This window comes from Lepisosteus oculatus, chromosome 3, assembly GCF_040954835.1.
Source record: "Lepisosteus oculatus isolate fLepOcu1 chromosome 3, fLepOcu1.hap2, whole genome shotgun sequence".
Classification (NCBI taxonomy): Eukaryota; Metazoa; Chordata; class Actinopteri; order Semionotiformes; family Lepisosteidae; genus Lepisosteus; species Lepisosteus oculatus.
The window spans coordinates 75,064,283-75,092,156 of record NC_090698.1 but is presented as its reverse complement, the minus strand read 5'-3'; the positions used below and the strand labels follow the sequence as shown (position 1 = coordinate 75,092,156).

General features: G+C 41.9%; 1 protein-coding gene across 2 annotated transcripts in view; it reads right to left on the bottom strand.

Annotated features, from left to right (window-relative positions):
• LOC102698393 (dedicator of cytokinesis protein 2-like) overlaps window positions 1–27,874 on the bottom strand; it is a 257,475-nt gene that overhangs the window by 17,241 nt on the left and 212,360 nt on the right. For both annotated transcript variants that reach the window (XM_069187590.1, XM_069187591.1), the window contains 10 exons: window positions 24,430–24,508; window positions 10,028–10,128; window positions 9,083–9,141; window positions 8,313–8,461; window positions 7,448–7,533; window positions 6,900–7,056; window positions 5,920–5,960; window positions 3,480–3,570; window positions 2,686–2,799; window positions 24–113 (listed from right to left, as the gene is read on the bottom strand). In XM_069187590.1, coding sequence (XP_069043691.1) covers window positions 24–113; window positions 2,686–2,799; window positions 3,480–3,570; window positions 5,920–5,960; window positions 6,900–7,056; window positions 7,448–7,533; window positions 8,313–8,461; window positions 9,083–9,141; window positions 10,028–10,128; window positions 24,430–24,508 — 967 coding nt within the window. The remainder of the gene's footprint in view (window positions 1–23; window positions 114–2,685; window positions 2,800–3,479; window positions 3,571–5,919; window positions 5,961–6,899; window positions 7,057–7,447; window positions 7,534–8,312; window positions 8,462–9,082; window positions 9,142–10,027; window positions 10,129–24,429; window positions 24,509–27,874) is intronic.

The window sequence follows — 27,874 nt, the reverse complement described above, 5'->3', positions numbered from 1 at the left end:
TCCGCCCTCCCACACTCACTGACCAGGATGGCGCTGACCATCTCGTAGTCGAAGATCTCATTCTCGTACTGCTGCGCCAGCTCCTTGCACAGCACCAGAGCCTCCTCCCACATCTAGAGAAGAGCCAGAGAGAAACAGACGGGGAGAGGAGTAGAGGTGGGTGTTGTCCTCTGTGTGACACCAGGAGCAGGGAGCCTCATTAGTGGCACTGAGGCTAAGAGCTGCACATTGGCTTCAGTCTCTGAGGGCCTTTGGTGACCCAGGAGCACATGAGCTCACAGGGGACCTGAGACCACAGGCCTGGGGCCTCACTGTCTCCAGGGTCGCCTTCTGCAGCCTGGCACTGTAGGGAGTCCTGCAACTCCTTGCACCTGCACAGATCTTTCATAGGCACTCCTGTTTCCTTAACTCACAATTACTTTAAGCCAAAATATCATTCTTTTACTTTTTCTTCTTTATGCTTAAATTGATATACTTATTAGATACGTACGGTATACATGACCTCCAAATGCTTTCTGAAAAAGTGAGAATTTTGTTTTTACAAAATGGTAAGAGGTGTCTTGTCGGTTGACAAAAAAACTTGCAAGCCAAAGAGACAGGTGTCTGACAATGCAGTTAAGAAAACTACTGATGCTTAACGCACGAGACAATTCCTGGCTTTGTTCCGGTAAGGAATAAATAAAATCAAAATCCTTCAGCTTGCACTTAACAATTCCTCTTAGTATCTTTACCTCTATAAACATTTACTCAAGCTTTTAAATAAAGATTAGACAGAGGCCAAACTAACATTTTTTTCAGAATCAATAAAAAGCTTTCATTCTGGTGATACTATTTCCAAAGCCTGTATGTCTGGAAGACATTGTCTTCATACGGTGTTCAAAGACTTGTAGGCAGGCAGAGCCAGTTCCCAACAGACAATTCTGAAGTGCTGTGTCCCATGCACGAGAGTGCGCCATTATCAAATGTGATGTCAGATATTGTCAGCTGAATTGCATGACTAAAGAACATTAGGAGGACATTCAGTACTTTTAACCTGTTTGTCTTTTAATAGTCTTTAGAAGTGTTTGTCTTCTAATAATCTGAGAATCTCATCCAGTTGTTTACTGAGAGTATCCAGGGTATCCGCCTCAACAACATGGCTGGATAGCTTGTTCCATATTCCTACAACTCTGTGGGTAAAGACGTGCCCCCTGTTCTCAGTTTTTAATGCTCTTCCAAGCAGTTTCAACCTGTGTCCTCTGGTTCGTGTTTCACTGTTCTAGTCTGCTGGATTGACTTTGTCATGACTTGGATCTGGAGTATTTGGATCAGTTCCCTTTGTAGTCTTCTCTGCTCAAAACAATAAAGGTTCAGTTTCTTCAGCCTGACAGTGTAGGAAATATCTTTAAGTCCTGGAATATTTTTGTAACATAGTGATCAAAATTGTATGTAATAATATCTTACTAGTGCACTGTACAATTTTAGCAAATGATCCCTTGATTCAAACTCTCTCTAAATAATATGTACTACAGTGTACTGTATATATTCTAACGTTCTGTTTGCCTTTAGTATAGCTGTCCAAAAAGGTGCTTTTCAGTTATTATTATTATTATTATTATTATTATTATTATTATTATTATGCAAAACGTATGCAAATCTCATTAATTTTTAACTGTAGTTGTTAGCACATTCAGTTATCAATGACATATTCTAATCAACTGGCTGAGCGTTAAAGTAAGGCCAGAATAGAACACAATAGAGTATTGTCCCTAACCCTTTGCTCCTACCCAGCTGCAAAGTTTCTGATAACTAGTGTAGTGCAACCAGAAACCAGAATCAGAGGGAGGAGATCGCTGTTCCCCCTGTGTGACAAACTGTATTAACAGTTATGTAAAACTGGGTTACAATACCACAAGGGAAATAAAACTGCTTTCTAATTTGCCACCATCTGTCAAGAGAGCCAGACGATGCATTGGATCCTGGCACAGAATACTGTACCACTGTTTCCCCCATAACCAACTGACTTCCAGCAGATAACGAGATGATTAACACCTGAGAGAACAGACTTTAACTAGGATGTGATTAGGTCAATACAAGAGGATTTAGATAGTATTCAGAAGTAGGGTAATGCATAGAAAATCAAGTGTAATATCAGTACATATTTTTGCATTAAGGAAGGCAATAATGTGCAATATAGTAAGATCATAGAAGGCAAATAACTTAAAGGCATACAGTGGTAAAGGGATTTAGAGTTTGTAGATTAATTGTTCAGCACTGAAGCATTACACAAAATTAAAAAAAATAAAAACAGTGGTCTTAGATACATAAAGTGTGCGTATTGTAAGCTGAACGATGAGGACAGGTGGAAAGTTATTTTGACTTGATAACTGTGGAAAAATTAAGCTTCTATCGTTGTTTTAAAATTGTCTTTCAACAAGTTTACAGTTCTATTCCATTGTTCAAGAGTCTGCTCACATGTCTTTTAAGTGCTTAATGTCACTTAAATTTACAGAAATATAATGAACACAGGAGGGCTAAAGGTCATCTGTTTATTATGTTCTCACTATTGACGTTGTACTATACATTTTTGTATAACATTGGTTGTGACAAGACAACATAAGAGAGAAGAAGAAAAAACCTTAAACAGCTAAATGACTATGTGTTTGACTTTTCCAAACATTAGAAAATCAATGGATTTTTCAGTACCTTGCCCTTGTCAAAGTAGTCAATTATCTTGTTGTAGAGACTCTCCTTCACCTGTCTGTGGGTGTGCAGTGTCTCAAAGCCCTGCATCTGTGCTGAGAACGGCTCATCAGACCACTGCCAGGAAACAGAAACAGTGAGTCTGCACATGCAATGAGCACAGTTAGAATAAACATGCATATTTAACAGCCCAACCCACCCAGAAAACACACCCAGAAGAAGGGATGAGATAAGCACTGCATGCACACTGTGAGAAACTCAATAGAATTGTATCTCAATAATAACACAGTGTGTGATCTCCTGTCCCAGTCTGAGGAACAGACAGTGAGCCTGTCCCTCAATAATAATAATACAGTGTGTGATCTCCTGTCCCAGCCTGAGGAACAGACAGTGAACCTGTCTCTCAATAATAATAATACAGCGTGTGATCTCCTGTTCCAGCCTGAGGAACAGTGAGCCTGTCTCTCAATAATAATAATAATAATAATAATAATAATAATAATAATAATAATAATAATAATACAGTGTGTGATCTCCTGTCCCAGCCTGAGGAACAGACAGTGAGTCTCTCAATTAATATTAAAATGTTATTTGCTAATTGTTATTGCTGAGGTCTCTCTATAACTTATTGATCGTGCCAATGAATATCTTTGAATTGGAAATTTGAATTTCTGTTAGGGAGGAAGGAGTGGAGGAAGAGGGAGAGAGGTGAAGAAAGGGCAGGAAAAGAGCAAGAGAGAGCAAAAATGATCGATTTAGAAGGAAAGAGGGGGAGAGTGGGTGGAAAAGCCTCTTACCTTCAACAGCTTGGCGTGGAGTAGAAGAGTGAAGGCAGCCTCTGTGTAGTTCTCATAGCGTAGATGAAGATCTCTCAGCTTGTGGAGGTATCTGAGAGACAGAGAGAGAGAGATTTATTTGAGTTAGAAGTATTGACAATGTGAGATAAAGTACCATTTAAGTCAAAACTGAAGACAGAACTAGATACAGTACCCTGACTGGTTCAGACCCATGAACAGTTCCAGGTGCAGAACCCAGACACGGTCAGATCCATGAACACTGACAACACTGACACCCAGATACATGGACAGTCAATACCAGCACATGGCACTCTCTAATAGGATAGAGATAGTCTGGTCAAAACCAGAATACCCAGAATACCCAGGTGAATAAGCTCCAGTACCTTGACCTTCTAACACCATTAAATAAAATAACATACATTTAGTTGTAGTCACACAGGAAATTTTCTTCTGTTCTCTTGTCTTGTTATCAAACAGTGGTTAAAGCTTAACAACATGTCAAAAACAATCCAACCAATAAAATCCATTGTTTAGGGTCATTTGTATTTTCCTAATAGACTAACGCATTTATGTTTATACTATTTGTATTTATACTACAGTATATGCACCATTATGCACAGTTTTTGAAAACAGGGGTATTTTATTAAGTGCAGGTGCTTTTTGCTCATTGCCTTTTTATATCCTTTTTTGGAATTGTCATCCATACACTTTATGTCCTCATTACAAAGATACAATATGTACAGTACACAAAGTACATACATACTAAATGAAGTATACCCCTAGTTCCATATACAGTGTGAATTAAAATGGAAATAAGCATAAAACACTGTATTATATACAGTACTGTAAGCAACAGTATGTACAATATGTATGCTGTACAAAATAAGTCTATGACCGACATTGAACACAATATAACGTGTATACTACTGTACATAACGACTTCAATCAGCTTAATTTGTTTTCCTCTCTCTGTTTTTTTTCCAGTGATAAAAAGTCCACGGCTTCTCACTCTCTAAAATCTAATGCATACAGAATTACCTGCCTGCTCAGTGAGCTCATGCATTGCTGACAGTGATTGAAGCAGAATGACAGGGAGTCAGGTGCCCTCTTCCATCAGGCTGCACGGTTCCTTGACCTGACAGGTGACTAAGAAATACTGGACTCAGAAGCTCAGGCCTCAGCCTCAGAGACTCCCTGACCAGTGTCTGCTGTTGCACTGTCCGTCCTCAAGCCCACAGAAGCGTGCCTGACAGTGTCACCAGCCTCCAGACCACAAGCTCTTGCTCTAGAGATGGAGCAGCTGTTGCTGTGATGTCTGATTAATCGGCTTTGAATGCCAGTCTTTCCCCGGGGCCTCTGTGTTAATTTGATTATTGTCGGTGAACATTTGTTTCTGTTGCACTTGTAATAGTAGAAGTAGCCTGGAGCCTTAGAGGCAAAGCTATTGTCTGTGTTTTAACTCGGGGCCCAACACCGCTACACTCCCTCTATCCGAGACATTAATCAGGAAACCCTGCCAAATGCACTCCGTTACAATGAGCTACTCCAGCCTGGGAGTCTGGGAAAGTATCTCTCCACATGCATCTCTATACAGCTTGGCTGGGCTGTATAAACAACAGGGCTGTGAATGCTTCTTTACAACAGGCACTTCACCAGAGGCAAAAGTAGCACACTCATGCATTGAAGGCGTTTGCGGATAAGAATATCAATACTTATTTCTAATGTAGCACTTTTCAGTAAGAAAGGATCAGATTGTATTGTGGTGTCCAGTGAATGTTCATCTGCAGAGCACCATGAGGTTGATAATAGGCTGTTACATGTATACTGAACTACTGGTACTATTTACTGTAGGATGTCTGCATCTGTAAACTCTTTGTGATTTAATGCATTTAATAATCCAACCTCTAAGATGTTTAGTACTGTCAGGGAGTGAAGGTACTTGATTTCTGATTTAGGCGAAGTGGTGGGTTAGAGTTAGAGACACAGTGGGAGTCATGCTATTCTCACCACTAAACCATGCGGCTTACCACAACACTATTAGAGAAGACAAGAGTTCTACCTTTAAATTATAGATCCCTCATTTGTGAATAAGAGCCAACACTGAATAAATCATCTAATTAGGAAAACAGGACAGTGTTTACTCTGTTATAAGATCACTTTATTGGCCATCTACAATTTCTTGAACTAGGAATTTGTCTTTTCACATACCCCAGCTTGCTCTCCATGAGACACAAAGACAGGGAGAGAGTGGTAGTCAGAGTGCAGGGTCAGCAATTTATACCACACCCCTGGAGCAGCTGGGGTTAAGGGCCCTGCTCAGGGGCCCAACAGGGTAGGATTCCTCTGCCAACCATGGGATACGAACCGGCAACCTTCCAACTGCAGGTGCAGATGGTGAGCCACAGAGCCACCGCACCGCCACAGTGTATATTTTGCTTACCTGATATACATCTCCTGTCGGTCTATCTCCTTGTAGAAGTTCTGTTGAGAGGCAGACATGATACAGCTAAGTTCTTAGATTGTCTTGACACAACTTACATCAATTTAAAGCACAGAAACACATATTAAGTCTGGGTCACACTGCATGGTTTATCTAAAGTTGACATTTTTGAAGACTCCTGATGAATAAATACCTGCCTGATGGGTCAGTGTGATGGAGCTACTGTATATTGCAGCTTGCAAATACACTTGAGGCAAACTGGTTTATTTTAAAACAAATTAAAGTTGCAGATTATTTGCATTGTCCGTTGCAACATCAGACCAGGAAAAGAAAAGAAAAAAGAACTTGTTAATAGTTTAGAGGCCTTTAAGAGCCCTGTAGTAACAAGGGGAGAAGTTTCTAAGATAAAAGGCAGAATCCCAGGCCAGTGAGAATGTTCTGTCACAGAGCTCAGAGATGGTCTCACTGTACTTTTCCTGGGAACCCAAGCTACTACTAAGTTTTGAAGACTTTACTGTATCTACCATTTTTAAATCCTTAAGAAGAAGTTTTGTAGAGTCTAACATCTGGCTTCGATAATTAAACTTCTCCTGGTTTTCATGGAAGATCGAGCACCTGTGGGATTATTTACACCTCTTCTCAAATGGTGCCTAGTGTTGGTCAGCCTAGCAGGTGAAAGTCATGAGCTAAAGAAGGAAACACAGTGCAGCACAGAGCACATGAAGAAATGAAGACTTAAGGACAGAGAGGAATATCTTAGGCAGAAGAGAGCACGTGAGACAGAAAGAAAGACAGGACACAGGACACTCTTCTCAAGGACAGGTCTGTGAAAGAGATGGTGAGGGAGAGACTGAAACAAGCAGAAGCTCAGTTGGTCAGAGGGGCGTGTCCTCAGAGGGTAAAACAGATATGCAGGCAGGACAACAGACCTGCAATAAGACACCCAGAGCTGGAAAGAGGGAGAAGTGAACAGATAGTACCAGCAGGTTGACGGTGCAGCGCATTCGGTAGGCCTCATTATCATCGTACATCACGGCTCTGTAGTCCAAGAGGCGCTCCATCAGTCCGGTTACCAAGGTAACGAACTGCTGACAATGCCCTGCCAGGAAGGGGTGCTGCGTGTTGCACTCCAGCAGGCTGGGAGATGGGAGACAAGGAGAAGGGCGGAAGAAGAGGGGGGGGCAAGGAGGGATGAGAAACATAAACAAGACAAGTCACTACAGTGTATGAGAATAAATCACTCAATCCCACTGGCAACAATGCTCAGTTGACATGACATGATAAAATGCCAGCGATAATGTGTTGTGGTCAGGGATTGGAATCTGTGGTGTGTTTAATGATCTTGTGGCCAGTTGACTCCTGCGAGCTGTGCTCTATGATCCAGCTGCAGTGCTGAGGTGTGAGCACACACAGTGACCCCCCCATCCCCTCCATCCACGGGGGTGGACAGCACGGCTGGGTGACAAGTTGTTCTCTCGCTGACAGTCAAATATCCGCCAGGGTCTCCTGGAGTCTTCAGGGCACTCACGTTTTCTGGAAGAGCAGTTTGTACTGCTGGTCGCCACGGCCTCCCTCCACCTCACTGTCCAACTTCTTAATGATCTCATCTTCGAACTGCAGGGGACAGAGCACACCACACAGCCGGGATGCATCTAGTCTCTCTGCTAGTTTTCATGTATTCACGACTAAATGGACATCAGCATATCAGAAGTGGCTCATATTTCAAAGTCTAAGGCTACAATTTTTAGCTAATTTCAAGAGAAGTATCAAAACATGATACTTTAAACAAGAGAAGTGTTTAAACTGGTATTTTCGCAAAAGGTTAATGTCTACATAGCTCATGAATAAAGAGAGCAGTGAAGTGTGTTACTGGAGATATACTGTACAGTATACAGATTTATTTCCCCATTACAATCATGCGTGCTGCAAAGACTGGATCATCTCAGGGGACCTGTAGAACCACAATTCTCTGGCTGCACTGCCTGTTACCTCTGTTCCTGGGCCGAGCACACATGTACACCCAGCATGCGGTATACTCCAGTGCCCCTTAGCTCTACACACTGGAGAGTTCCCAATCTCCAGTCACATAGTATTGTAAAACATTGTATTGTTCCCCGATTCTAGTCCACACTGCTGTCATCCCTCATCACTACCACACTACAGTGAACCCCAACTCCTGTCCATACCACATTGCTCCCCAAATCTAGACACGGTTTTAATCAAATATTCCAATTCAATTACAGGGAACAGATTAGCCTGTAAGATCATTCATTGAAATACACACGATCTAATGGTTCCCATCCAATGACTGGATCTGTTCATTGTGTACTATAATAATAATAATAATAATAATAATAATAATAATAATAATAATAATAATAAGTGGCTCTCACAGTGTTGAAGTTGCCCCTGATGTTGTATTCACACAACATCATGTCGTAGAAGAGTGGGAGGGTGAGTCTCTGCAGCTCAGGCTCTGGCACCAGTGTCACTTCCAGCAGGGGGCCCACCAGGTCCGGGATAAACGCCATCTTGTGCTGCCCTGTAAGAACACACAGGCGCACAGTGTGGACATACTGGGACAGCGCTGGAGTACAGGATTGCGTGGACATACTGGGACAGCGCTGGAGTACAGGATTGCGTGGACATACTGGGACAGTGCTGGAGTACAGGATTGTGTGGACATACTGGCACAGTGCTGGAGTACAGGATAAAGATCAGATAAGATAAAATCACTTTATTGGCCATATACAATTTCTTGCATTAGGAATTTGTCTTTTTCACATATCCCCAGCTTGCTCTCCATGAGACACAGACAGGGAGAGAATCTTGGGGTCAGAGCACAGCGTTAGCCATTTATACAGTGCTCCTGGGGTTAAGGGCCTTGCTCAGGGGCCCAATTGAGTAGGATTCCTCTGCCGGCCATGGGATATGAACCAGCAACCTTCCAGCCACAGCTGCAGGGCTGATGTGTGGTCAGTGCAGACAGTACTGGGCGCAGGGCTGGTGTGTGGTCAGTGCAGATAGTACTGAGGCGCAGGGCTGGTGTGTGGTCAGTGCAGACAGTACTGAGGCGCAGGGATGGTGTGTGGTCAGTGCAGACAGTACTGGGGCGTGGTCAGCTTGCTCAGTGTCAGAAGTCTCTGTGCCTCAATTGTCTTACCAAGCCGATTCCACATATCCCTGATAGTGGCTCCAAGGACTCCACGCATATCCCCATACCTGCAGAGAGAGGTGGGAGGGAAAGGAATTACCAGAGAGAAAGAGAAGAAAGGGATACAAGATCAGAAGAATAATTAACAAAGATCCAACCCAGTGTGAGTTGGTTTCTCTGTTCTTTCTGAAAAATTGCTGGGTTGACTGTGTTAGTGCCTTCAGTTCAGGCCTCCCTGTTGTCTACAGTATATTTCTATTGTTTTGTACTGTAAGGAACAATGTGAGTCTGTTGGTACAGATCACAGACTGTGAAGAAATCCCAGCAGCTCTTACTTAGTGAGTTCCTTTGGTTTTCAAAAGCAAATCCTATCAAACGTGTATTACTCTTTTATAGAAATTACTTAACTTTTTCCTTTATCTGTTTGTTCACATCACTCTATTAAAAAAATACCTTCAAAATGTTGTGAACAGCAGCTCTAAAATCAATGGCGAGCCCTTAAGCCCGCTGGCACAGCTGTATGTCCAGCAGATCCTGAGGAAGGCCTGTGCCATCACTGAGGACTCATTTCTATCCTTCATCAGTCTTTTAAACTTTTGAAGGAGGACATCTTCACAGCACAAGACAAATAAAAGAATATTTACTTTGTTCCAGAGGCCATTGTGTATTTCAACAATGTATCACTATGATCTCTATTGGAAAAAGGCCCCTCTACAAATATACATGTACTGTAGTACTGTCTTAAATATCTAAGAACTGAGTCCCCACAATGTACAATGTTACAGTACTTTCATAATCATTTTGGAATGGAATTGAATTGAACGTGGAGTTTTATGTTAGGTTAAGTCATGTAATTGCAGGAGGTAGAAGGTGGAAGAGAAGATAATTGGTGTGTGTTTATTGTTATCAGTAAATATGTGGACATTACTGCAGGAAAGGTGAAAGAGTTCTGACCTGCAGAGGATGGCTGCTCTCTTGGTGGGGGAGAAAGTCTCCAGCTGCAGGCTCCTCTGGGTCAGGAATGCCACAGACAGGTGAAAGAAATTATTCCAGAGCTGCAGGCAGAGGGAGAGCAGAGAGGAGCCACAGTGAGTGTGAAAATAGAGACATCTTGACATTAATTCCCCATCTATGAATTGGCTTCATTACTCTGCTCTCCTCCCCACTGATAGCTTTGTGTGTGGTGAGCGTTCTGGCACACTATGGCTGCCGTTGCATCACCCAGGTGGATGCTGCACATTAGTGGTGGTGGAGGGGAGTCCCAATTACCTGTAAAGCGCTTTGAGTGGAGTGTCCAGAAAAGCGCTATATAAGTGTAAGCAATTATTAATTATTATTATTAATACCACAGCATAAAAGAAACAAACACAAGACCAAATGAGAGGCCATTTGTTAGTTGATTGACCCAGTATCTTGTTCAGTTGTGTCCTGAAACATCCTACTATGTGAACTTAAACAATATCTTAGAAAAAGGCTCCATGGCCGAAATGTTGTGTTTTCTTTCTTTCTTTTTTAGCATAGAATAAACCTATTACTTGTTCCTTAATATCCTAGGTGGTTATTCCAGAATCCCACAACATCTTTTGTAAAGTTGTGGATCCTGACATCAGTTTTAAAAGAATGTTCCCTGATTTTGGATAATATCCTGTGGTTTATGATCAATACCTGTCTCGATTTTGGATACTTGAATCAAGATCCCTTGTAGTTTGTCTTCTCTCACACCTCAGAGCCAGAGCAGAAGAAAGATGTCACACCCCTCTCACATGCAGTGTGAGAACAAACCTCTAAACTCATACAATATACAGTAAGCCTCAGGTTTGCAATGCTGGGCTGAACACTGAAGCAGGTTTCAGACAGAAGGGGTATTTATTCCCAGGACTCTGCCGCAGCTTTTTTATTACCTGTATTTAAGGGAAAGCAAAAGCTGACTTTAAATAAGGAAACAATGCTTTTCCATATACTGTAAGAATAAATGTGAAATAAAAATATCAGAATAAAAAATAAGAACTTGACTTTTATCATATAATGATATATTTTGATGGGAAAAAATGCAGTCAGATGCATGGCCAGCTTCATCCAGCCCCAGATATCATAGACATGCTTAATTAAACAAACAGATAACAATGCACAGGAACATGCGCTGTATGTCGAAGACCTTCAGGATTGCAGCAACGACAAGTGCAAACTAACAATTCTTCTGCTTCACTGGCACCTGGCTGAGGGGGGCATTACACAGGGAAAGCCATTGAGAACATTGAGAAGTCCGACAAACTTCCACCAACTGCAGTTGATCATACAGTATGTGTATTTATACAGTAGATATATTTATTCTATATTCTATACAATTCCACACTGCTGCTCTCAGGGTCCCCCCCAATCCAGGAAATTCATCTTTAACACTTCCACATGTTAGAGAGCAGCATCAAGTCACCAGGCAACAGCATTATTACCAACATGAAGCTGACTTAGTTATTGATTATTAATGCTTTATTTGTTTATCTTACTTGTTAATTAATCATTACAGTTGTAATTATTCATATCTAGTGGGGGAGCTAGTTTCCCAGGTTTGTATCAAGTCCTTGACCAGAAGAAAAAGTGAAAGAACAAGCACTTTCTTACTGTTAGACGTGAAACTGTTGTCTTACAAAGATTTATTATATCTGAAATATAGTACATGGAAAGGTTTATTCAATGCTGAAAAGAAAAGAAAACAGACACAACATTTTGGCTGTAGAGCCTTTCTTCTTCTTACCCCCCATCAACTTCACAAAGCCAGTCCTGTAACCCTGTCTGTAGATGGCTCTGTACTTGAGCTCCAATCAAAATTGAAAAACCTTGGGGTTATATTCGATTCTGGCTTAACATTCGACCCACATGTACAGCATACTGTCAAAACATCTTTCTTTCACCTTAGAAATATCGCAAGACTACGCCCTATGCTATCATTAACTGTGGCTGAAAAGCTGATCAACATATTTGTATTCTCTCGAATTGACTACTGCAATGCTCTGCTCCCTGGGGTATCTAAATCTACTCTGAACAAGCTGCAATATGTCCAAAATTCAGCAGCCAGAATCCTGACCAGATCTAGTGCAAGTGTTCACATTACTCCTATCCTGGAGTCCTTGCACTGGCTTCCGGTCAAATTCCGCGTAGACTTTAAAATCCTCATGCTCACCTACAAGGCTTTACATGGCTTGGCACCTCAATACCTGTCTGAACTTTTATCGCCCTACTCCCCACCTCGCAACCTCCACTCTTCAAATTCTGCCCTCCTTACTGTCCCCCAAGCCCGTCTACATTGTATGGGCGACAGGGCCTTCTCCTGCTATGCCCCCAAGCTCTGGAACTCCTTGCCCAAGGATATTAGAGAGTCACCTTCTCTAAACTCCTTCAAATCCAGACTCAAAACCCTCCTTTTCAGAAAAGCCTTTACTTAACTGCTTCCATTCTTCACCCCTCTGCTCTTCTTAATACCATCTTCCACGGTCTCCTCTATTGTTATTGTTGTATTGTTGTAATTATAATTGTGTCCTGTCTTGTGAAATTTTCTTATTTATTGTTGTAGTCTTCTTATTTATTGTTATTGTCATCCTGTAAAGCGCTTTGAGAAGCCACCTTTAAAGGCGCTATATAAAATAAAGTTTATTATTATTATTATTATTATTATTATTATTACATTATAAAAACAATAGAAGAACAAAAAACTCAAATATGTTAGTCTTGAACATAAAATACTACAAGCAAGCTTGATTCAGTATTCAGAATCCTCTAAGACACTGACAGGCAACCCAGCCATTCTTCAGAAAGAACAGTGAAAAATGAACCACCTCACACTGGGCTGGATCTTTGTAATCATCCTTCTGATCTCGTATCCCTTTATCCTATTTCTGTCTCTTAATTCCTTTTCCTCCTGCCTTCTTCAGGTGTGAAGGCTCCACAGCTGAAACGTTGTGTCTCTTTTCCATGGAATAACCTTCACCTGCTCCATTGCAGCCTATGCATGCTGATGCAGCTCCCTACTTGAAAATCTGAAATACTGTATGTTCTACATGCCAGATGTGTATTCTTTGGGTTAATTATTTAGATTAAATGGAGGTTAATTGCATAAGGGTTCATTATACAGCAGGCATACATGATCAATAGCAGTCTGGCTGTTGTTGAATCCCTTGGCCTGGCCTGCCACTGCTCACTTTCCACTAGCATGCCAGGATTAACTGTTATTTGCTTTTTATCTTAAGCTCTGTGCACAGGTAACATCTTGGTTCTCCTCTGGTGTGTGTTGGAAATACAGTACTTGATTAACCACTGGGCCTATGTCCATCCTTTCCCTGCTACTGACCGCTCAACAACATGAGGTGACCCAGTGGGTTCCACAGGTGTCCTCTGAGGGAATATCTCTAGGAATGCGAGTCCTACTGTATCACACGATTGTCATTTTGTCAACAGTGTCTGTTGCCGGACTAATTCTCATAGACACAGGTGAGCCAAGCCCTGCTGAAGAGCTGCCTCAATCTGAGATGGGGGCCTCAAGGTTTCACCTACTAATCTGCTTGTCGCCCTGAGACAGACGACACAGTTAAACTGTAGATACAGCCCGTGGTTCAGAGCACAGACTAGGCAATGATGAGCTACTGTACTTCTTAGTTATTAATTTTCCTTAAGTGAGTAGCACTGAAGAAAATACAGTCTGCTTGCGTCAGTGTACTCTAAAGGGCTGTTCCTCCACAGGCTGTTAGTTCATCACGTGTCCTGCTTTGGGTGTACGTCACTCAGAGAGAGCGTGTCAGTGCAAGCTCGTTATGTGAACGGCCATCTCTGCTGTAAGCTGCCCTATGACAATGAGCTTCCGAAATGCAGATTTCTGAAGCAGCTTGTTTGCTTTGTTTTGCACTGGATTTCTCCTTTAATTTGTTCATTTTTTCTCAGAGGGTTCAGCCAAAAGGGGGCAGTGTTGCACATTAATGTTGCTGCAGGAAACCTTGTCTCAGCTGTCAGAAGCCAGCTGTCAGTTCTTCACAGGACAAGTTTGGTTTGTGCTCCAGTATTCAGTCTCAGTCCCCACGCTCTAATGCCATGTGAACACCTGGCAAGTAACTAGCAGAAGCAGGAAGAGCTGTTTGCACGTCAGGGCTCTGACATTGACCGCAGGAGTTAATAGTTGTGGCAAAAGTCTAATCAAGGCACATCACACCCATTAAGGAAATGACAAGCCCTATAGCAAAGATGCTGTATGTAACTTTAATACTCTACAAACATTGTCAGTTGTCTTACACAGTAAAAAATCATTCACAACTTGACAGTTGCAGAAATTAGTTAATATGAGTATTGCAAAGCAAGGACCTGTGTCACTATCCCGCCATCTGGAGCTGTGTGCTTAGGGTATACAAAGCACTGGAGAACTGAAGAAGACATGCTGGATAAGCCACATAGAAATACTGAAGCAGCAGGAAACTCTACACATGTGTTGTCTATTTTACAATGAAATTCGCAAACCTCCTGCACACCATCGCAGTGCTCGCTAAAAGGGACTCTGCTGCCCAGCATTTCAATAAGGTTGAGCAAATGAAATGCAAATGTGATTTTGTCTGAATTCATATCCTGGCAGAGAGGATTCTGTGCATGTCGTGGTCAGTGCTGCCAGCTAGGTAATAAATTACTGATACATAAGCAGATTATGTTATTAAAATTGTTCCTGAAAGACGATACTGATTGAAGGGAAACTTTAGTTTCAAGGGGATTCTCTTTTCCACTTTGCACCTTTGGACTTCTGAAGACTGTTGTCGGTTTTGGTTTCTCTATTATGTGAAGTGCTTAGGGGGCGATTCATGCACTATGCATTGTTATGAAAAAAAAACATAAGAACATAAGAAACATAACATAAGCCTGAGAACAGGCTACCTTTATCTCTAATCAGGATCTGAACAGAAAATGACAACCTGGCAAGTTAAAAAATTTGGAAAAGGGCAAAAAAAGCTGCAACTGTCAAACAGAAACAGATTCACAAACCTGCCCTCTAGCAGCCAAACAAGCTAGCTCCTCTTGTTGGCAACGTTTCTTGTGTTTTGTCTTTCACCTTGAGTTGCTGGCGAGAGCTTTGCCCAGGGAGCAGGCAGGTCAGAGCTGTTTGTGTTCATCAGAATTGAAGAGGTGGGGTGTGTGTCAGTGATGGAGGAGGAGCGGATCAGAGGAACATACCTAGTGGGGTTCACATCCTCAGCCCTGCTTTCTAATGTCATTACAGTTGAGCAAAGGGGAGGCTGGGCCCGAGCAATTCAATTACATGGCAAAAAAGAAAAAGCTGATTGATTTGGCTAGTGGACGCTGATTATAATGACTTAGATTGCCCTTGCAAGACAAACATCTGGAGAGAATTATATTCTTCCAATCTCAAATGGGCTTTAAATTGAATATAAATGAAAATAAAAACATATGCAACACTCCACTGGCAGCATTTTGAAGCACAGGAGTCATACGAGCTTGAGAAACAACGGTTTCCACAGAAGAGGAGCTGTGGGATGCAGCAGTCAAGACTGTAATGTTCCTCACTGAGGGGGGCTCCTTCACCGCTGACTGACCACACAGTTTTTAGATTTGACTGCGGTGGACCTGCTGACAGGTTTGGAAAATGAGAAAACAGGAGATGTGGTGAATCAAGCTTCACAATGTGGCTTAGAAGCTTGCTTACACATGCATGATGCTTGTGCAAAAAGAAAACGTGTTCTGTATGGGCCCCTCCTCAGATACTGCCGGATGGCTGATGTTGGCATGCAGAATGGTCAGACCCCACCCAGATAACACAGAAGACTGGACTGGAGACACCACCGCACGTAGAGATAGCTGGTTCACTCTTTATTGTGTGTTGAAGTAATTTTCAGACCAGCCATAGACAAATATTTACACATCTGAGGGAGGAAAATGGATTCTGGTCTCAGCGAGCCAAAAGAAATGGTATCACACTTTAACATCTATCCCTCCCAGCACACAACTGGGCTAGCTAAAAGGAAACACTTAAACAACCTAAATTGCTTGATAAAATATTCAGCAGTTGAGGCTGTGCAGCAGGATGCTGCAGGCTGCTAAAGGAAATTGAAATTGTGAATGGTCCATCTCTCCCCGGCGAAACATCCCTTGAGGAATGAGAATCAGGACCTTTGCAGCACTGCATTTCTGCCAGGGCTGTGCTTTTAAATATAAATAAAATCATGCATCTTAAAAGACTTTTATCTGATCATACGCAGATACTGCTGATAACACTTAACTTGATTTTCAAGCGTATAAAATCATGCATGTTAAAATAATTTATACATAGCTTTTTCATTTGCAGAAAATAAAATGTACTTGATTTTTATCTGCTGTTTCTTCCTTCATTTCATTGTAAACCTGTGCTCAGTTACTGATTCCACAATGCTTCTATAGAAAGTGAAGGTTAGAGCCCCTTCTTTACATCAATGACATGAGATCTTTAATGACCCAGTAGTCAAATCCTTGGTTTATCATTTCATCCAAAGGAACACAGAAGTGTGTTCCCAGTTACCATACTGGGACATTGGATTTATAATCCAGCTCCAGGGGGAAGAGAGCTGCCTACTGGTGTACCATCAACCTAGTTTTCCTTAGAAGTCTCCCATGCAAGGACTGACAAGGTCCAGCTTCCTGTTGCACTCAGAAGATTAGATCTCCCATTGATATTGGACTTCTGTCTACATAGAAATAAAGCTCTGAATAATGAGACACTCACCGTACTGTCAGCCCAGTGGAAATACTGGAGCTAGGATCACACAGGAGACCTATCTCAGCTCATTCCTAGCGTTTGCAGAACTCTAGAAACCCTTATTGACCTGACCACACTGTGCCATAATGAGAGATGTGAAGCTACAGCAGATCAACAGCTCAGTCTGAACAATCAGCATAAATTTCCAGAAAATGCAACAATCCTCATTGTCGAGGAAAACAACACTACAGAGTCAACCTGTTGATAGAAAGCGTAAGCCTGAGCAGAAAAACAATTAAGCACAAAATGAACACATTTCTTATCGGCAGCTTGGTCATTTCTTCAGCAGGGCCTGATGCAGACTCTTGGGAAGAAGGCTGATGTTTGTACCACACATGCAGCATTACTTTCAGGAGTGTGGCCTGCACGCTAGATGTGGCTCATTTTAGTACGCGAAGACTCTTGAATACTTCCCAACTCCTGGGATCCCATTAAGACAAAAACTGAAGCCTAGACATCATTCGCAACGGTGTCAATGACTCGGGCTGAGCAAAGAAAGAGCTCTTAAATCCCCAGGGCATTGGGGGTATGGTAGTGCTCTAGCTGCACAGTGACTAATAGTACTAATTGAACTTAAGGAAATAAAAGATGTAATTCACAGCCACAATTAACACAATTCTTCCAACAGTCTCTTGACTGTATTGAGGTAATAACCACTGACTTGAAAATGTACTTGATGTATTTATAATGCAGCCTCTGTCCATAAAAAGAGTAACAAGACAAAAAGAAACAAACACAACCAAGTTATTAGTAACTAATAATAAAACTCCTTGCATTTTACAGCCTTTTTTATCACCTCAACAATCTCAAACTGCTTCACATACTGGTGGAGACTCATTTCAGAGGTGCAGTTACTCTACTCCAGCAGGCTCACTTTAGACCAATAACTCTCACTTCTGTCACATCTGAGTAATAGAAACAACTACAACTAAACATGAGGATCGTCTGTATGGCACTAGGATTAAAGGGCACAGTAAGTGTGGATTTAGAAATTGTTAAGAGTTCTCTGAACAAGCAACAAAAGCAATAGATACACAAAGTTAAAATGTTACTGAGATACATGCCATATAAAATGTACCTACTGTATATAGTACATACATTTATTTAGATTTTCAGAAAGCCTCTAAAAGCATCTGTTAATCCCTCTTGTAGAATATTAATTCTCAAATTCTGGTGGCAGGCATTTGGGAAATGCACGTGTTTGGAATTTATTAATAAGTTACAGTAAGATAAGGGGCAAAAGCTCAAACTTATTATGATATCATTAGAGGAGCACCACAGGGATATGTATTAGGATCACTGGTCTTCCTGGTTTTTATGAGTGATATAGTTTCGGGGTGGCACGGAGGGGCAGTGGACAGCACTGCTGCTTGGCAGTGCTGGGAACCTGAGCTCAATTCTGGACCTGGCTGCTGTCTGTGTGGACTTTGTATGTCCTCCCCGTGTTCATACACACGGTCCACAGACCAAAGACATACTAGTAGATTAATTAGCTTCTGGGACAAATGTCCCTGTTGTGAGAGTGTGTTTGCGTCTGCAGTGGAATAGCATCATGCCAAGGGCCTGTACATCTCTCCCAATTCTCTGAACGGGAAAAAATTAGAAAATAGATGGATATAGTTTAAAGCGATGGAAATCACTGAGCTCCAAGAAACTACTCATGAAAAAAACTAAAATGTCTATGTTGACTTCAAATTGGGGGGTAAAAAAGGAATTCTCTAGTACAGTCTTGTTTAGAATATAGTATACAACGTTTGTGACCACATTAGAAAATAAAGATATTTCTGATGAATTAATCAATTCCAGAGCAATATAATACATTCCCTGGCTTTAAGGAATGTCCTACACTGTCAGGATAAAATAATTTCATCATTTCAATCTTGAAGAGAATAAACTACTGTATGGGAACCTGTTTGAAATCTTCAAAATTGTCTAAGACACTGACAAAGTCAATCCAATGGACTTTTCGTAGTGAAACACAAATGAGAGGACACAAAATGATTCACATACATGCCCAGTCCTATTGCTGAACTGGCTCAGCTTCTTTAAAGAAACAGCTGAATGAGACTCTCAGATCAATAAGATACAGTACTAGTAGCCAAGCCACCTTGTTGGGCTAAATTACCTCTCTCAATTGTAACATTCCTTGTGGTTTATCTTTCATCTTGAGTAGCTACTAAAGACAGATTGTTACGATCCGTGCCTCTCGGCAACGGAAGAGGCAGAAGTAGGTGTAGCCCCTATCCATCAGTTCACCTATCAGTTTTCCCATTCACCACCACACCCCCGTCTCATCCTACTTAAACACCTGTCCTTCCCTACTTCGTTGCTCAGTATTGGTTTTCCCTATCGAGCTTCCTGGTTGCGCTTCTTCTACTCTGTGTTTGTCTTGGATTTCGGCTTACGGTTTTTCCCTTTGGACTTCGGCTTTTCGGATCTCGGCTTGGATTGGTACTTTCGCTCTGTCTTGGATAACTGGCTACCTCTGGATTCTCGGATTGCTCTACGGACTACGACTTCGGATCACACTTCGGCTTCGGTACACGTTCCCTTTCGGATATCTTGCTCCCCCTGGACTCTCGGCTAGTTCCTACGATTACGGTTTACTTTCGGTTTACGACTTGGCTTTGTTCGCTCCTGCAAGTGGGTTCACTCACTAGTTCGGTCCCTATTACCGAACTCGTAACACAGATTTCTAAAGGATTTATTGCCTCAAGTGAAATGCTTGCATGTGAACTATTTGAATTTACTGTGCTAGTGCACTTAGCCTGAGGAAGATATTACACAACTTTGCTTCAGTTAATGTACAAACTCAGAGGTGCCAAGATCCCTGATCTTACAGACTGCAGTAAAAATGATTGGTATTGGGGTGAGAAAAGATCAGTCCCTCACACCCAATACTGCAAAGCAACAATAAGTGGATTTTGTAAGAGAGAAATGGCACAGAAAGACCCCATCCTTAGAAACCTAAGAATATAAATGAATGGAGTCTTTCAGGGACTGAATTCAGTTCAGGTACTGTATCTATCTTGGCAACTCTGATCTGGTCCAGCATCAGCTATTTTCTTCCTTTAAATCCTAGTAGTGATGCTGAGAGCAGATCCCAAAAGAATCCAAGATCTCCACACTACCTGTCCCCTCCAGATTCAATTCACAGTGTAGCTGTAAAAATATGACAATGGAATGTAAGAACATTAGAGCCAGAAAATTAGCCAAACGAGGCAGTGCCTGCCACATAATTCAGACAGTTTGAATGACAGAACAACATTCAAAATGTCTTCCTTTTTGGCTATATGTAGTTGATAGGATCAGAGGATCTTATCCAGGCACAACTTTAAAGAATCCATTGAATCAGTTACTGAAAAATTATTGCATATATCATTTTTGCATTATGTAGATTTAAAATAGGATCTCTACTTTTAAATTCTTCACATTTGTGTATTGTAGCAAGGTTACCTCTATATCAGCACTTTACCCACAGTCCACATCTCATGGTTCCCGGATTGTGAATTCTTTGCGGTGTTTTAAGTGACTAGAGGTCAGGACTCTGATGAGCTACTGTAAGTAGCTTCCTGGAAGATTGCTTATTCAGCATAATGACTATCTACAGTTTCCTATGTTTTCTACATGACAGAAAGGACCACTCGACCCCCCTCCAGGATAATAGAGCAGTGTCCTGCCTTTAGTACATTACAGCCCCTTGTTCTTGTCAGATAGCTTGTGTGTCTCTGTGCCAGCAGCGTCCTCAGCAGGGCTCAAGTCTCAGGCCAGACTTACATTGGCTTCCTCCTCCCAGGCAGTATTGTGCTCCATGCTTTCATACTGGACCTCTCTTGTCAGTTTTACGAAGCCCCGCTAACTTCGACCTCACCCTGCCTGGCTTTACTGAACTTGTTCCTATAGCACCCATTCCATGGGAATTTTGGTGCTAATGGTGTTAATCTTTTACTACACTTCCCAGGAGTTCAGTCATCTCCAGGCAGAGCTCTAATCTCATTCTCAGGCAATCCTCTCTGCTGTGAGCCTCTGCTATCCCTACAGGGTATTCCTCTACTACCCAGGGCTTCAAGGTCTCTCATTTTCTCTTTCTCCAAACACAGCTGATTAAACCCCTGTTATGATCCCAGGTGATCCTGTTTATGGTCTTGCCACACTGTATATCCTTGCATCCTGTTTGCCTTTTTCAACTGTTGAAAGCATTTTCATATGAGTCTAAAAGAAAGCCTTTCCTGTTCTTTAGTATAAGTGGCAGAATAAGATCAAGACCTGAGATTTGTTTATCATAAGGAATGACACATAGCCTATCTGATGACATTCATACAATCAACGTTTATAAAACTACCTTGATCAATATTGAGCTAGAATGTTTAACCCTGATACTGTAGCTCTTTACGGAACACAGCTGACATTACCTGATCATTTAGTTACACTCTGGCAAGGAAAGAGTAGAAACACTGCCAGTGGACGAACAATCCACTGACAAATGGATCAGATAGACTTGGCTCTCTGCCTGGAAACATTCAAGGGTGCCATTAACCTTGGAGTGTGTTTACCCCAGCATTTCACTCAACCACTGAAACCAAAGATTAGTTCTGCCATCAACCAGAAGACACAATCGATGGTAAAACCAAGCGAATTATATCTAAGAAAGTTTAGAAACAAGAGAAGGCCCATCCAGGTTGTTTGGTTAATAGTAGCTAATTGATCCTATGATCTCATGCATCCATTTCTTCATTAACAAGATGGTTAAGGATGTGAATGATAGTGATGGTTGGGTAGCTTCATCCAGACTCCCGCATCCCTTTGTATAAAGCAATGTCCCTTGTGATTTAGATGAACAGGTACAAGAATTCATCCCCCCTCTAGCATTTATATATAATGTATAATAATAATAATATAATGTTTCTTTATTAGCCCTATACAATTTCTTGCATTAGGAATGTGTCTTTTCGCATACCCCAGCTTTTCTCCATGGAGACACAGACACAGACACAGAGACATGGAGAGAAGCTTGGGGTCAGAGTGCAGGGTCTACCATTGTACAGCGCCCCTGGAGCAGTTAGGTTTAAGGGCCTTGCTCAGGGGCCCAACGGAGTAGGATTCCTCTGCCTGCCGCGGGATTTGAACCAGCAACCTTCCAGCCACAGGCGCAGATCCCTAGCCACAATGCCATGCTGCTGCTGCTGTATATACTGTACTAGCCAGAAGATGTCAGCACAAGAATAGGTGCTAATTGAGACACGCGTCTTAAGTAAATAATTACTTTAGCCTACTGGACAGTACTAGGTAACAAGAATGGAAATGGCTGATGAATACTACATTAGGCACAGCTCCTTTCATTCTTCAGCAAAAAGTAACACCATAACTGGTTTCAGGTAAACTAGTGTAATGTAACGAACAGTTCTTTCCGGACCCTATGCGGACGACACAATCCGAAGAAGTGGGGAAACACTGGGGAAACGTCATGCAGGAATATGGGGCTGAAGACAGGGGGGCGTGTCCAAGGTGCGCTGGTGCACGGGGGAGGTGTGGCCGAGGCGAACAATCCAAAAGAGTAGTCCTTAGAGAGTATCCAAAACACAAGGGTAAGTCCAAAACCAGGAGATCCATCAGAACAAGGAATTAAAACACGAAGGCCGGGTCAGAACCGGCAGACAGGGAACAGGAACGGGAACCGAGATTAAAACCTTAACGGGACCAGGCGCTTCCAGGTCCCGGACTCGCACGATACGGAAATCAGATGCAGAGCCCGAATGAGCGTCAGCGCCTGGGTTTTAAGGTGGGCTGGGAATAGGAAACAGGTACACAGAATAAAGTCTCAAGTGAAAGGGCTGGAGCACCCTTAAGGAGGGGGGACTATAACCGTGACAGTAATACAGTATGTCCATCCACTGAAGCAAAATATGTAGCCCTAACTTACAACTAAAACATGGCAAGGAGGAAAACATCACAAGCACATGTGGCAGCCTCTTAGGTACTGTCCCCAACTGTAGCAGATGCACACAATATCAGAGGCATGTCTGACAGAATCAGGCACCAGCTACATCCTTAGAAAAGACAGCCTAGGGCTTTGCTTCACAAGCTGAAATATGTAATGGACCTCCTTAGTGATACAGGCCCCCAGAACTGATTTCCGCCTGGAATTTTCTCCCCTTAAATATTTGGGTATACCTCTGCAGCAGAACAAAGCAGAAGTAAGATTCAGGTCTTAAATTGAAGCTAACTCTATTGGCATTGAGTGTGAACAGTCACAATTCTTTTATCTCTTAGGAAGGATGTGTTCTTGTACTTTTTCTATTTGAGATTTTCTCTTATATTGTAGCATAGACTATATTTGGCTCACTATCCAAAGCTATCTATCTTCACACCTGGTCAGGTGGAAAACTACCCAGTCTCACATACCTTGAAGTCAAGAATAAGATCCACAAGGTCTTTAACTTGAGAACTACTCTTTACTGATGGCTCACTCAGCTACAGTATAACAAGCCCCAAGCTGGACACATATCTCATGATCAAGAGATTTTCACAAGAGTGCCAGCGCTTTGTTTCTATTATCTATGCTTGGTATTATGACCAACTCGTGCCTAATGTAGACATCAACTTATTCAAGACATTAAGCACAGCTATTTAGAGCAAATATCAAGCATGTATTCCAGTAAAGTGAACAACACACTGGCATCTTTCGTTTTCACATGCATTGGGCATCAGACATACTATCTTATCCTAACAGTCCTAGGCCATTGCTGGAGCTCACAGTTGCACTATGCCTACTTTCCTTAGCAATCAAAGGTACTGTACATTGGTTTGGACACACAAGATGAACAGGTGATGGATACATCCCAGAGAGATGGGATGACAACTGGCCAGTGGGATTCCCCCATCTATATTTCAAAGATGTAGCTAAAGAAGATGTCAAGACACAAGACACCAATGTGAACCACTGAGGACCACTTGTTCAGGACCAGAAGGACTTCACAGGTGCAAGTGAAAACCGTTGCAATCATCACTCTAAGGAGAGCTCACATAAAGACCATGTTTAATCCACTGTTTGATTTATATAATTAAGAGTGACTGGTTTCAAGCCTTATTTAAACTAATTTAATTTCCACTGTCACAGAAAATAAAATTCAAATAAAATGGTATCTACTGAAGCAAGGAAGGACAGACAGAGATCCTACTGTTTGTACACCGCCTGCAGTTTAGAAAGTTCCTCCAGCTCCTGATGAAGATTCTGAACCTGGAGAACTCAGTTCAGACAGATGGAAATAGACAAAACTCTGCAAAACCACAGGAGTCTCCACCCCATCCTCAACACACAACTGCAGATCCTACTGTATCACCAACTAGAGCATTTATTTGTAGTTTTCATGTAATGGCTGCAGAGGTCCAACAGTCATCTCATGAGTTAGTGTCCCCGTCTGCACTATTGACTGTGAACAAGGTGCTTGATCATGTTGAGCCACTTTCCTCCTGCCAATTTAATCTCCATGAGTGGCAGGATATTGATTTCCACACTTTGGATGGCTGTGCTTAGCTTTGTCTGGCCCATCAGAGTAGGGATGTTCGAAACTGTGAGTCTTACCTGGAGCTCAAAGTTGATGCCCTGCAGAAAGCTCTGACACAGAGTCTCAGCAAACTGGGTGATGGCTCTCAGAAATACCCTGGGGAGACAGAGAGAGTAACAAAGGGAGATTAACATGGGTACAGAAGTGGAGGAAAGTGCTGAAGTCAGGGGAGTAGTGAGGGTGGAGGACACAGAGTAAGCAGTGGTAATCTAGTTTGTTTAATAGCAGTTAATTGATCGCAGGATCTCATCCACTCTTCTTCTTGAATACATAATCAGCAGAAATTAGGTTCAATATCTTGTGCATCTTATTGCTTTGAATCTTGCAGAGGACTGCCAAACACTGAAGTTATTCCCTGACTCTCCTCGGAATGTTATTCCTTGGAATCTTTCTCCTGATCTCTGTATTCAGGCGGCATCAGCCTCTCTTCCACCCCAGCAGCTCTGAGTCTGTAATTCAGTTTCTGTTGCTCTGGCCTTTGTGATGCTTGTATCTTGGAAAGCTCTTTCTGATGTCTGGCTCATTGCTCTGATCTGCCTTCTAAACAGCCGGATTATGCTGGAGTCATTTCTGTATGTAAATGACTCTATGCTCTCTATCACACTCAGCAATCCCCGTTCTGCCTGCCTTGCTTCTGGAGAAGGATTAAACTAATTAAAAATACATATCTGAGCCGCATTTGTTCTCTGGGAGAAACTGTTATTTTTATTTTATTCACCTGAAAGCCTTCCCCTGACTGCCTATGCATAGCAATTGTGCTGGGGACTGATTAGAGTTCTGAGGAGAGCTCTCCTTGGCCCCAGGTCACTCAGAAATCTGCACAGCAATATTACAACTCTGACGGGAGATGTACTGAGATGATTTTAATACTGTACGCTAGTGAGGTGTGGATGAAATCTGTGCTGCTGCATTTGCGAGCATGATTGTACTGGGCAGGGTCACCTGCAGCACTGTAGACCCTTTGGCAATGACTCCAGTGCACCACATCAGATGTGCCACAGCCAAGCCAGCGGCTGTTCACTGGCCAGAGTCGCCACCTCGCACCGCAGGTCCTCCTGGTCACTAGTTCTCCGATGTGTTTAACATTCTACATCTGGGTGTGCCATGCAAACCATACTTATGTATTACTTAATTTAAAACCTCCACGTGATATTATTGTAGTTGAGGGGGTCATCAGATTGTCTGAAGGTCCTAAAAGCAACACAGCATTCTATGAGATTGGTACAGTGGGCCTACACTGTACTGTATCACTGTATGAGCACAAACTCAGATCTTTATCTCATGCAAGTTCCCTCTGCATTTGACTGTATTTTGATTTTTTGTGGATATTTTAGACATGCTGCTGCAATACAATTTAACAATCACCTCTTTGCAATGACCTTTACCAACCCTTCCAGTCTGGTTTCAGACAAGGCTGCAGCACAGAAACTGCCCTGTTTAAAGTTGCTAACAATATTCTTATGGCAGCTGGTTTTGGTTCTCTATCTATACTAATTCTCCTAGACCACTGTGCTGCCTTTGACTCTGTTAACCATGACATCTTACTTTCTCATCATGAGACTGTGTTTGGAGTGTCTGACATCACTCTTAAATGGTTCAACTCTGTCTTACTGATATCCGACACTACTTCTCCTTGGGATTTTTATTTCTGAAGTGTGGTTTATTAAGTCTGGTGTTCCCTGGGGTTAAATACTGGACTCCCTGTTCCCAATTATATATTAAAATCACATTGACCAAAATATAATTTTTGCTGATGACAGATCTATCCCCACATTAAACCTGACACTGAAGTAGCTGTCTCTGTATCAGTTGTATCTCTGATATAAAAATCTGAATGATTAAAAATTCCCTACACTTGTCTTGAATTTAGACCATAATGTATGAGGATTCATCACTCCAGGTCTGATGTACTGAAGGTTTTGTGACAAAACTGAGTTCATGCTACAAAGCACCTCCCCGTACTGCATCGGCACTGTGCCTCAATTTCAATCAGAATTGACTAATTTAGGGGTGATATTTGAGTCTGGCTTGACCCTTGACCTATTCATGTGCAGAATATTTTAAAAACAAAATTCTTTCATCTCAGAAAATCACCACACTGCATCCCATGTTGTCTACGACTGTTGCAGAAAAGCTGGTCAACACATTTGTCTTTTCTAGAATTGATTACTGTAATGCCCCGCTTGCTTTGTTAACTAAATCCACACAATATGTTTAGAATTTGGCAGCCACTGATCACATTATGATCACATTATTCTTGCACTTGCCCTTGCACTGCTTCGAGTCACCTTTAAGATTCTCATGAATCTCACCTATAATGGTTTATGTAGTTTAGCTCCACAGTACTATACCTATCTGACTTGTTCCCCATCTCGCAATTAGAATTCTGTATTTTCTGTCTGTAAAAGGAGTGATGCATTCTTTTGTAACTAAACCCAAATAAGGTGGATAAATAGTCCTAAGTATATTAAAACTCATTATGGCATAAAGACTGCAGGGAAGGAATCTTTATTTCACAAACTCTGCAAACAGTCTAACACTGTGCATTCCTTTTACATCCTGAACAGAATAATTTAAACCTGTAACCTGTGTGCAACAGCTGGCCTTTCACTGCTTAGTTATTACTTTATTAACAAACTGTGCTGAGAAACCAAGAACACATGGAAATGTAATGCTCAGTATTCCCTAACTATAGGTGTTATAATTCCCTAACTGTAGGTGGTATAATAATTATATTATGACTTCACATGTAAAAAGCAAGTTGATGTCAGGACATTGTGACACCATAAGAAAGATTTCCTATTGTTTGCCTAAAATGCATGTTTGCTGATAATCACATCTTTGTCACTGCTGAAGCAAAAAAGAAAAAGCCAAGAGTAAATGAAACAGCTGAAGACAGCAGAGAAAAATAAGACAAGCTAAGGTTCATTCATAAGGAAATAAATATAAATCTATTACGTTTTGTCCAAAGTGCTGAAATAGATCAAATAGTAAAAAAACTATTAGCATGGAGCAAGTTCATGAAAAATCTACACATAAACACCCCCACTCTAGTGTCACAGTGTCACCTTGTCTTCTGCTGAAAAAGAATTCTGGGTTTCAAGGGTGATGTCAGTCTTTACCAAGCTCAGTTCCCCCTGCGCCCTGTTACACACAGACACACACAATCTCGCCCAAACACACACATGCTTGTCATTTTACAGTCAGAAAGGTAGCGTAAAGGTTTCGCAATAACACAATATTAAAGGAGGAAATTAATTTTTATATCGAAGTTAGGGAGGATTAAACCCTAATCGCACCTACTTTCAGATACTCGCATGTACAGTAAATATCACATTTCTCGCTTACTCGTTTTCACCAGGCACCCCTCTCTCTACCTCATCTTTGCCTTGCAGCAGCTGCACGCCTCTATGTCAGCCTTATCCTCACAGAAGATTGCCACTCTTTTGGCCAGTACCGCAT